This window comes from Lacerta agilis, chromosome 1, assembly GCF_009819535.1.
Source record: "Lacerta agilis isolate rLacAgi1 chromosome 1, rLacAgi1.pri, whole genome shotgun sequence".
Classification (NCBI taxonomy): domain Eukaryota; kingdom Metazoa; phylum Chordata; class Lepidosauria; order Squamata; family Lacertidae; genus Lacerta; species Lacerta agilis.
In genome coordinates, this window is record NC_046312.1 from 54,957,031 (window position 1) to 54,969,140 (window position 12,110).

The following is a 12,110-nucleotide window of genomic DNA, read 5'->3' on the forward strand; positions in this document are numbered from 1 at the left end:
TGAAAGGTTAAAATCCTTCTCCAACATCATGTTGCAAATATGATACAGCTAATGTGATACAAATGGACTGTGTACATGCTAGTTTCAAAAAAAGGAACATATTCTCAGCAGAGTAAACTACCACCATAGTGTTGCTATGCACAAAGGCAACTTATTGCCCACGCACGGCCAGCTATGATGGGAAATGTGTATGTAAAGGAATGCTGTGCCTGTGTGGGTCTTGGACCTCTGAATGGTTCTTGGAGCTACCAGTAGCAGACAGTGTGCTGCAGCAATGGCACTCACCTGATCTCTGATCAGCCACATTGCTGCTGCTTACAGGGAAGGAGTGTTAAGTGTGGTGCAAATGCACCAGCAGAGCCAATCTGGTACCTCTGCTAGTGTGTTTGCACTGCACCAGCTTCCCCTTCTTCCTAGTAAGTAGCTGTGATACAACTTGTGAGTGCCACCACCCCACCCCACCATCTTACTAGGAATTACATGTGCTGTTTCTGACATTAGGCTAGCAGCCATGCATGGAACTCCAAAAAGGAAACAGTTGTTTGAAGTAGACACAACGCCCAGACATATAGGAAGGAGGGTTTTGATTCAGCCCCCCAATTCATTGGAAACATACAAAGGATCCCATAGAAAATCTACTGTTGTACATCCATTATATCTAAATGTGGTGTAGTCGAATGGAGATGAATTAATACTTTCAACAAATATTCCAACTATGAACCATGCAATAGATATGCAACTTTGAAATGCAAAAACAACATCACAGATTATTTAGATTATAGAGAATAAAAATTTATTTGCTATAAAATCAATTTTATTCTTACTCGCCTTTCCACCCTATTAAAAATTGTTATTGGACATTCCTGGAATTTTTGGACAAATTTGTCTTTCTGTATTCAATTACTTCAGCACACAATTCCAAATATCAAGAAGTGAGTGAGATTCAAAAAGTTGACAAATCCTTCAGGGCTAAGTGACAAATAAGAATTCTGTTCCGAAGTCTCCCATTGCAATTAATATTGACATTCTAGGCCTCAAGGTTATGCTCAGTACCTTAATGTCATAAAGGCACTGGCTAGAGATCCTGGTGACTCCATTACGATATAATGAGGGGAAAGCTGCACAAGTTAGGGGAAATAGGTTGAAGTTGGTATTCTGCCTTATCAAACAGTAGACCACAATTGGGAGACGGGTGATGTTGGTAACGTGGTGGTCGCCAATCTGAACCGGGCAAAATTAAGCAGAGGAAACATGACATTTTTATCTTGTACCTGACCATTAAAAATAGAGAAAGAAGAAAATGTATGCTTAATTATGCTTCAAAGACATCAGTAGCTCATTGCATTTGTGAGTTCTAGTCCCAGTTCCGTGCATTTTGTTTGTTTGTTTGTTTCTTCACCTCTTTTGAAATTGGATTGGCGCAGCTCTTACACGCCACTCTTCAAGGCCACTTCTTGTTGGTTCTGTGTTTCATCTATTGCCTGGAATTCATCTGTTTGGTTTTCTGGCTTCTCATCATGCACCAAATGAACCATTTCCCGAGATCTACTGGCTTCTCCATTCAATCCACCCTTTTTTTCTCATCTATGCCTCCTTTGCCATTGTTGATAATAAGTTTTTGCTTCTGCCCACATCTAATGGAAAGGGAAAAACAGGATGTCAAAGCACACAATCACATAAAAAGTGAAGTAAAACTCACCAATTCTATCTGGGGTTAATCAAAGCTTTAAAACATAAAAAGTCCAGCATCCTGCCCTCACTTTGGCCAACAAGATGCCCATGGGAAACCTGCAAGTATGCATGTAGTATTTAATCTTGTGATATTTGAAGAAAAGCTATGTTTTCAATTAGGATGCCATCTTGATTTATAGCTTCCAGACTGAGCCATTTTAAAGGAAATGTTATCTGCATTTGATCATGGTTGGTCTGTGCTTGTCTGCTTCTTTCAAGACAATGGGAGAAAATTAAGAAATTAATATGTTTTCTGGAAAACAGCAGCTATGAAAGGTCAGAGACTATCATTAATTAGTAAACGCTTATGTCCACACTTAGATCCATGCATCAACTTACAAACTAGTGGGAAATTCTGCTGAAAAGTACATTCTGTGTTTTAGATAAGATTTTTTTTAAAATGAACAAATGTGACTTTGATAGGACTGGAATGCAGATTGCAGCCAAGGTAGTGATTCTCAGGCCACAGTCAGTGGAGGGCTGTCCGATCATGACTCAAAATGGGTTAATACTATAGAATCATCTACAGTTACAGGCAGGCGGGTGTTTGCTGCATTGCAAAGAAGCCCACAAAAGTTACAAGCCTGCTATTTTTACTATCGTTCTGAGGGCTGGAAGGAGGAGAAGGAGCTCCATCTCTCCTCTAACCTACTGCAGTTTTATGCTGGGCCCAAAAGAGAGGGCTTCCTTTCTTTGGCAGTCCACTTGGTTTCTATGCTGGTTGCATAGGATGAAAGGAGAGCTCCATCCCTCCTATGCCAACCTCCTATGCCACTTGCCTGCCTGCTCTCACAGTGGCCAACTAGATGCCTATGGGATGCTCACATGCAGGACTGAGTATCCTTTAGAAAAATACTTATACAGTGCAATTTCATGTAAAAGAAAAAAAATCATACTAAAAATACATAGTTGACAACCTCTTTCTTTCTTTCTTTCATCTATCTATCTATCATCTATCTCATCAATCTATATCTATCATCTATCTATCCATCTTTCTATCCACACATCCACTATAAAAACAAGAAAAATTTAAACTTGCAGATTACTAGCTATTACAGTTGCAAGGTTAAAAGATATTTAGATGCACAAAGAAGTTCCTTCATTACTTACTTATTTAAATATTTACCAGCCACACTTTTGTATAAATGCACTACTGTGTGCCTTGATGTGTGCTTTTCAATGGACATCTCTTGAAAGAAGGAGCTGCTTTCTCCTTTGTATTATTTAAAGATGTCAGATCTTGGAATTTCCCAGCAACAAGACTAAAAGAAAGTTCTGGCACTAACCAGTGGAAATTTACAAAAGCCATTCCTTACCTCCTTCGACTGTTCACAGCAATGCAAACACCAAGTATCAATGCCAGTGCCAAGAGAGAAGCAACTACAATAAGCCAATCTGTGGGTGGAAGTTCAAGGGAGGAAAAAAACATGGAAACTTTTACTGGCTAGTCATCTGGATAGAGAGTTGACACAGTAGTTGGCATAGTATCATTAATAATCCCACTTTACTTCCTTAAAGGACCCATGCTTATTGTTTTTTTTTCAACATATGAAGCAACAGAGTGAGGTTTCCTCTCAGGTCTGGCTCACAATATTCTATCCTCCCCTGCATGCCCATATAAATGGCAAAAATAACTGTATGGAGAACATTTTGTGAGAAGTGGGAAGCATACAGAAACCTGATCATAACAGCTGGTACACAGCACTGCTGTGACTGAGAAAATGGCTGCTGGTTGTTTCCAGGTTCCTCCTTCGTTACGCTAAGATTTCTCCACAAGGCTGTGTATCCACATACAAGGCTGCATGAAGGAAACACTTGAAAAACTAACATGGTGCTGCAATATTATTTTTAAAGGTGGGTTCAGCCAGGTGCCTGCCCCCCGCCCCATGGACTCCCCATCTCTGACCCAGATAGGATGAGTTAGCAAACAACAATGGTGCTGAAAAGAAACAATAGAAGCTGCTGCCTCCTGCTTCCTCACGGGCTCTGTATGGCAGTGGCAACTAGCAACAATGACACTGAGGGTGACCACTGAGAGCGAATTGCCCCTGGGCTCCCCAAGAACTGATAACTAAGTTCCTGAGACTTTTCCTCCTGTTTCCTGCTCCACTGACCTTGCAAATACATGGGGAAAAAATAAGCCACTTTATAATGAATCTAGTGGCCTATGTAACCCAGTGTTTTCCTTGTCTGCCTGGTAGAAGATCCTGAAATGTAAGGTGACGGTCTTCCCTAGACTCACCGTCAATGGAACTTTAACTTAATTTCTCTGTGATTTAACCTAAGAACTTCTACATGCAAAGCATCTAGAGCTATGGTTCCCCAGCTGTGGGGGCAATTTGAGAATGAGTTATTAACAGTTAATGGCCTTTTAGGCTTCCTCCATGTGAATAGGGGGGCAATCAGGATTTTAGAGATGCTTACCCGGTAGGTTAACAGAATATTGGGAACCACTGATCTAGAGGCTCACCACTTCCAGTGGTGGCAGTGAGAGGAGCAATCACAAACCAGTAGGACTTTATAACAGACATAAATGGGAAAAGTAAAGAAACCAACCTGGTATGATAGACATTCGTGGCTCGCTTTTTGGTGATTCCCCTGTCTGGTCAATGTGTGTCCCTCTTCCGGACCCCTTCTTTGGGTCATTTGGGTTAACACCTAGATAAAAAACAAACAAACATGTATTACTCACAAAACATCAGAGCTGTGTTATGAATCTGGAGCCCTTGAGTTTTCACAGATAAAAAATACATGATGTTGTCAAAGGAAACACAGGTGCGTTGAGTTTCATAACAAGGCCCTATTCCTTGACATGGGAATGGGAAAGGACAAGGATACAGCAGTACTTAAGCTCCACATAAACCATAGTTTCCTCAGAGCTTTCATTTGGGTTTCTCCATATCACACCTTGTTTGCCAACCATTTTAAAAAGCCTTTTGTAAATATATTTTTTTTTAAAATGGCAGGCTATGCTAAGGAAAGGGAAAAGGGGGATCTATTACTCTATGAAAATTAAAATCAGTTTTCCAAACCATGATAAAATGCTTTCTTCTTTTAAAGTTCCAGCTAGTGGTATATTTATTTTATCCATTATCCCTGTATTTTGAGTTCTTCTGCGACGTGTATCCCTGTAGCAATCAGGGTGAAACTGCCTTTCCAGAACACCACATACACTCATCAAATGCATGCAAATGCCACAGACATTAGCTAATATTGCAATGTGTAATTGTTTGTAGTGATACTTATAGAAATTTGTATTAATCCGTTACTAATTTGAAAATAGTTCCCATAAGTGAGAAAAGGGATAAAAATCAACTAATCTCCAAAACTGGAGCGACAGAAAGATTGTTGAGAAACGATCATGCACCTTCCCTCTACTAGTGCAAAATCATTCATTAAAATCAGTTTGATCATGCATCTTTGCAAGAAGCCATGAAATAAACAGAATGTAATCACAGTAAGATTTCCATCTAAAAGCTATTTGTTTCCACACCACATTTCCCCAGGATTTTGATGTATGGAAAAGTAAAGGTTAGCTGAAGTTCCTGGAATCTATTACTCTTACTGGCAGTAGGAGATGATGGATGTCTGTCAGAACCACTGTCAATTTCAGGAAAAACTCCAGATAATACATAATCTTGAGTGCCATTTACAAGAGGCTCATCTTCAGTGCTCCATTCAGGATGCAATCCATGTAACTGTGGATCTTGTGTTGATTCTTCAGTTTTGGCTCCATCCTTTGAGACTACTGCTGTTGTAATGATGGTTGAATTAACTATTAACTATCAATTAACCTTTAAATTTGCAGAATTAAAACCGTTTTCTTTGTTTGTTTTACAAAATTCCTACTATATTGAAAGTTTAAAAAGAGCAAAACAGGGAAGGCACAAATTGGTTGCAATGGTTCTGATCTGCTCTTGAAACCTTCCAGTAGTAATGGACAGAGAATCAAGTGAGGAACAGCCAGAAGCAGCTCAGATCAAAGCAGCATTGTATCAGAGGACCATTCGGCAAAACATGCCCTATTAGAGTGTGCATACACATGGAACTACAGTATTGTCTAATAATAAAATTCATGCATTGCTTCTGCTAACAAGCCCATTATCCCACACCACGCTTGGGAAGTAATGTGTTGCCGTTTCCTTCCTTTTTTTCAAAACATAAACAAACCCACTGACTCAAGTTCAGTCCGGTTTTTATCTCTACTGAGATAAATATTCAATAAATGTAAAGCATACTAGCAGTTTGGAAAGCCCAAGCATATGCCAGGAACAACAAAGTGAACTGAATAATCAATATATCAGTTCTCACTACAGATATTAAGAGATGCTCTAATTGTATACCTAAAAAGAAACACTAGCCACTGATACTAGGAAACAAGTCTCTAAAGTACACCAAAAACTTCAACACATTGCCATCTTTAAGCAAGCATCCTGCAAATCTTACATCTTGGCATTAATACTGACATAAAGACAATATTTAAAGACACCACCAGGCTCTCAAGTAGGAGATGTAACAACAGACAGTATAATAGATACATTTTGAGAAGGATCATTAGCTCCACATGATAGCAAAATGACATAATTCAAACAATAAATGCAAATATTTGCAGAATGGAACAGAGAAATCATTACCTAAATTGTTTTAGAAAATTATTCCCCTGTACATATCATACACACACACCCCGGGGCAAAAAAAGAACATGGGTAACAGGAATAGTTGGGAAATAGTCAATTTGATCACAACTCAGAATGCAATACTCCTCCGACAAGTTTACATTGTGTAAACGAGCAGTGCCTGGCCAACAGACAAGTACGTCTCACAATCTTGGTGGCTTTCAAAATGGTCATGGCTATCACAATCACATGTGCTCCCAAGCCACAATTAAAGAATATTAAGTAGGGAAATTTGACAGGGAAATTTCAAAACTGAAGTTCAAAGATATGGAAACGTCATTAGGCTTCAACTACTTACAACTGATTTTATGACATTATTTTATGAGTTGATCTTCACATGGTACAGTCCCCAAGTAGCAACTTCAACACATTCCTTTTACCAATAAGGGTCCTGGCCAAGGTAACAGTTTAGTTTCTGTTCCTCGGCCTGTCAAATGGCATACCTTATATAAGATCAGGATACCTGCAATTTAATTGTCTGTGTCTGTTTTAAAATAGACACCAAAATTAACAACATGAGATTATCTCACCTAAGATAGACAGGGTTAAAAAGAATCCCACCACCATTCTACTGGATACCTGTATGATCAGTATTATTTTTTTGACTTATTCCTCTTCGAGGAACAATTCCAGGAACTAAGACATCTGCTGTTGCGTTGTGTATTTGTCTTCGTGACCCCATTGCCTCACTGGTTCTGGGGTTGAATCTTCTTTGGCCACATCTATGGCAATGGTAAATGAATTGAGATTGTAAAAATGGCAAAACTATTAACTGCATTTCACTCTGATCCACTGATTTCTTACTCTACCAGCAGAATATTTCTATCCAAACAACATACTGGGATGCCAGATTTGCTACAATTCAGAAATTCCAAAAGACTTTGACAGTGATCTGGCTCCCCCCTTTGTTTTATTTTCGGACCCAACATCTGGCATCACCAGTTGACACTGACGGTTGATTAGGCATGCAGGAAATTTTATAAACTTGTCAATGACATTTGTGTTATATACTTTTAATGGAAGAGAAAACTGTTCATGAGCTACAGCCAAGTACTTGTCAGTTGTGGATGAGAGCCCATGTTCTTCAACCTTCTGCTCTCAACCTTTCTCACACACTCATTTCAACTTTTCTACAGGTTTTAACTTGGGCTAATTTTATTATAAATCATGTCATAATTAAATGATCATCACAGCCAACACCATTATTTGACTCTGGGTGATTGGCATATGCAAATAATATTCATAATGAATGAGATATAAAGAATTAAAATGTGAGACTCAGTGTAAATCTTGTTTGTTTATGTTCTACAAGCTCTACACATGATCAGAAAGTAAAACCAATGGACATTATGCCCTACAAACTAGCTTGAGAACAAAACAAACCATTAGCATAGAAATATCTGGTCAGGTACTATCAAGATCTTGTGTCGTGGAATGAATGCTATTATCTATATAATAGATAAAACCAGGCCTGGTTTTTCTGGAGCCTGCTATATAAATTTGATGGGAGGAGCATCTCCTTTAAATGGGGTTTGCATAAAATCAACTCCTAGAACAGGAGTTGTTCCTTATTATATTATTATTAAGGAATAGCAAGCTTGCCTCTAGTGAGAAGACTTTTAATTCTAATTTTCAGAAGGCTATGCCCCAGTATAATTTATGCCCTAATCCTATTTTGAACAAATCACTTGTCCTTGTCATGTATCATTGCCTAAAAATATCCCCATGGGCATTTTCAGCTCCCAGAGTCTAGATCTAACATTCAAAAGTTAAAATCAGAGTATTTCCTAGGTGTGAGACGTCGATCCCAAAGAATCAGTCCCTCTCAAATTGCCTGAAAAACAGCTACCTTATGTTAAAAGGAACAAATAATATTCCCAGATTAGAATTCCAACCTGAAAATCTAGACATTAAATACATTTCCATTTGTTGGAAAAGCAGGGTACAAATTTAAAGAACGATAAATGCTTTGTTTCAAAGCAGTGCTTCATTTCATCGTGATGAAATGAATAGATTATTCAGTGCAATACCTGTTTGTTTGCTTTCACTATCTGAATCAACTCCCATCAGTATACCATCTCTAGAAGTATTGTGGGATATATTTCTTCAGCATTCCAGCCTGGCTGATGAATGGGAGGTAATGGTTGTTGAGGTGAGTCTTCATGATCGTGTGTATGACAGCTGTTTGGTGAATCAATGATGAACTTGGGTTTGGACGTGTTAAAATACAAAATGATGGCTTTTGCAAGCCACTCCCCTCCCAATGACTCACTGCACAATGTTCTCAGCTTCACTCATATTTACATGCAATTACATTTCTTGTGCCCCTGACATGTTCAACTATATTTACTGACTGAAAGTAAGAATCCAGTTGTGAGCAATGTGATTCCCACACCATCACCAATCACCACATAATTAAGAATGGATCTGCCACAACTACCTGTATGATAGAAATTATCTATGTTACTGTTTCCAGCTGGAGGAATAATTTCTGTGGGTACTTCATCCTTCGTGCTGTTTGTAGAATAATCATCTTCTCTACCCAATTCATCATGTATATCATGTACTGTTGGATCACGAGTAGCAACTTCATGTTTGATATCATCACCGGAACCCACAGCTATGATAATGATGGTTGGGTTAATGTTAAGTGTTCTGTAACATTTGCAGAACTACATCCCACATGATTTGCTTAGCATCACATTAAATTGTTTAAAATTAGTATTGCTAACGGATAACCATTTTAGTGGCTCTCAATGCAAATTTAGTTTCCTTACAAACCAGGACACAAAAAGAATATAATTCATTTGGAATATATCAGCAGAATGAAAAAGCAGAAGCAAAACAAAATGCACACTTCCTCTTTAGAGTTACATGAAATGTTTTCTTTTTATTCTAACTTTCTGATAGAGGTATACTACTAAGTAGCAAGTTATCTCTAGACATTTGCAGTGTATTTTACTGCTATTTAAAAGCTTTACTGTGTGCATGAATGAGATATGAATGTTCAAGGCTTATACCATAACTATAGACCACTGCTGTTGCAATGATGCTGGAATCAAGTTTAAATATGATTGCACAGCCAGTTCTCATATCAATTACAAACCACTGTGCCCACGAGCATCTTCCATGTTTTGTTTAATGCCAATGAATTTCTATAGTTGATTTCAGTGAGATTATAATTGCAACCTGTTATCTAGCTCAATACAGCAGCCTAATTCATCTAGAACGTAACAAAGAGGATAACTGAATTTTCTTCTTCTTGCTTGTACCTATATGTGAAGTTTCATTTCCATGCACGTATTCAACTGAAGAAATAATTCCAGGTACAAAATAATCTGTTGACGTGTTTGAAGGATGTTTATGTTCATGTTCTGGCCAGTATGTGCTTCTTGAAAAGAATCTTCATGGTCACTACCACCATTGGAGACCACAGCTGTCACAATATAGTTAAATCATTTATTTATTTATTTCAATGCTTATGTAATCTATTATTAAATTGTTTACTGAGAGGCACATTACCTGGCCTTCTACTGCACATGGATTCAAGTTACAAGAAAGGAGATTCCAGCTAAACATTAGGAAGAACCTTCTGACAATAAGAGTAGCCCAACAGTGGAATGGACTCCCTTAGTAGGTGAGGGACTCTGCTTCACTGGCCAACTGCCGTGGAACTTTTGTTGAGATTCCTGCATGCAGGGGCTTGGACCAGATGGCCTTTGGGGGTCCCCTCCAACTCTATAATTCTATGGTTATGTATTGGGAGGCTTCTGACTCTTCCTGAATAATGCATACATTAGCCCATCAACATCCCTAAATGGCATGTTGATGGCAGAATTTCCTTCAAAAGATTTCAACAAACAGATTGGTTTAACAAAAAAACATTCATGTACAGTTTTGTTTTGTTATTGTAACTTGGAGGCCTAATGCCAAGTAGCCCTTCAGCCCTAGATTTATTTGTATTTTACCTGTCCTTTACTACTCCACCAGTAAATTACTCCATTCATCTGTGGGACTGATGCTAAGGCAGTGGGTCACTGTCATCCCTGGAAATCACAGCTATGGCAATTTATTCTGTACTTTCTGCATTTATATAGCCACTGTATAACAGTGACTCATAAAAAACACATACCTGGATTTAAAGGCTAAGTATGGAGAGTCATCTCCTGTAATTACGGACTCTGCTTTTAAGTGGGTTGTGAATACATTATTTTATTGCAAATGAATGGAACTTTATTATCAACTGACAGAGAGAATGAGAGTAGTCGGGACAGCTCTTCAAATGGAGGTACGGTGACAATATGGTACATTTGAAAATAATACAAAGAACTGCAAATTTATTAAAGTTCTATTTCCTGGGAGGTACCTGTATGATGCGTCTCCTTTCCATGCTTTCCTTCACTTGAAATAATAATTCTAGGTGGGATATCATCCATAGTTGTGTTTGTGGTATCTTCATCTTCACTTTCCCACCCAGGATGCATTGCATGCCACTGTGGTTTTTTTGTGGTGTCTTCCTGCTTGCCATTATCACTGGAGGCAACAGCTGTTGCAATGATGGTTTGAATATTTTTCAAATGTTACATAGGTATCGTTCTTTTCATCAATTCTTACTAAGTGCTATGTTTTGTTGAATTGAATCAATATCCTATCAAGTTTTTTAAAGTACAGTCATACCGCGGGTTGCAAACGCTGCAGGTTGCGTGTTTTCAGGTTGTGCTCTGCGCTGAACCTGGAAGTACCAGAACGGGTTACTTCTGGGTTTCAGTGCTCGCGCATAAGCACAAAATGACATCACATACATATGCAGATGCAGTGCTGCAGGTTGCGAATGCTGCGGGTTGCGAACGTGCCTCCCGCATGGATCACATTTGCAACCCTAAGCATGACTGTATAATTACGTTTAGTCTGATGGCATTTACCTACTATGATTTACAGTTCAAGTACCTTTCATCCAACACCAGAAGAATTAAAAGCCATTAGAATTCCCATACTGGGAAGACACCTAAGGAGATGTTTCCATTTCAAGACTGCTTCAACTTGGAAGAGTTATTTCAGGCAGGAGATAATCTCAAGATCGTTTTACAGTAGCTACCTATATAATGACTGCAAAGCAGCAAACAAATTTTGCATACTTTTTTCATCACGCCATGCTTCCTATTTAAATGGAGTCAGGATTACATCTTTACATAGCTTGAGATAGTTCCTAACTTATCTAGAGAGATTACCTGTATCTGAATGTTCATGTTCATGCTCGCTTTTCAGCTGCATGAAGAATTCCAGGCAGCAAATGATTTCCAGATGTGTTTGTGAGATGTTTTTCTTCATTATCCTGTCCAGAATGTTCACTGTGCAACATTGTATCCCGACCGGAATCTTCATAGTCAGTGCTATCACTGGAGACTACTGCTGTTACAAAGATGGCTGGGTCAGTTTTGAATTCTCTGCTTTCATATGTGCTTCATTAAGTGCCAATTCTACTTAGCCCTAACATGGAAAGTGGAAATTAGTAACCACCTTAGCCATTTTAGATGAGACAGAAACTATAGCTCTATCTAAAGTATATTCTATGGCTATAAAATCTACATGTAAAACAGGCCCAGTATACCTGAAGGAGCATCTCCACCCCCATCGTTCTGCCCGGACACTGAGGTCCAGTGCCAAGGGCCTTCTGGCGGTTCCCTCACTGTGAGAAGCAAAATT

The 12,110-nt window shown here is 38.7% G+C and overlaps 1 protein-coding gene across 1 annotated transcript in view; it reads right to left on the reverse strand.

Annotated features, from left to right (window-relative positions):
- Window positions 1–622: 622 nt before the first annotated feature.
- Window positions 623–12,110, reverse strand: part of CD44 (CD44 molecule (Indian blood group)) — a 66,796-nt gene continuing 55,308 nt past the window's right edge. The window contains 8 exon segments of the mRNA XM_033149829.1: window positions 623–1,573; window positions 1,576–1,634; window positions 3,048–3,126; window positions 4,288–4,389; window positions 5,297–5,482; window positions 6,987–7,058; window positions 7,061–7,129; window positions 8,848–9,027. Of these exon segments, the coding sequence (XP_033005720.1) occupies window positions 1,428–1,573; window positions 1,576–1,634; window positions 3,048–3,126; window positions 4,288–4,389; window positions 5,297–5,482; window positions 6,987–7,058; window positions 7,061–7,129; window positions 8,848–9,027 (893 nt within the window). The 3' untranslated portion in view covers window positions 623–1,427.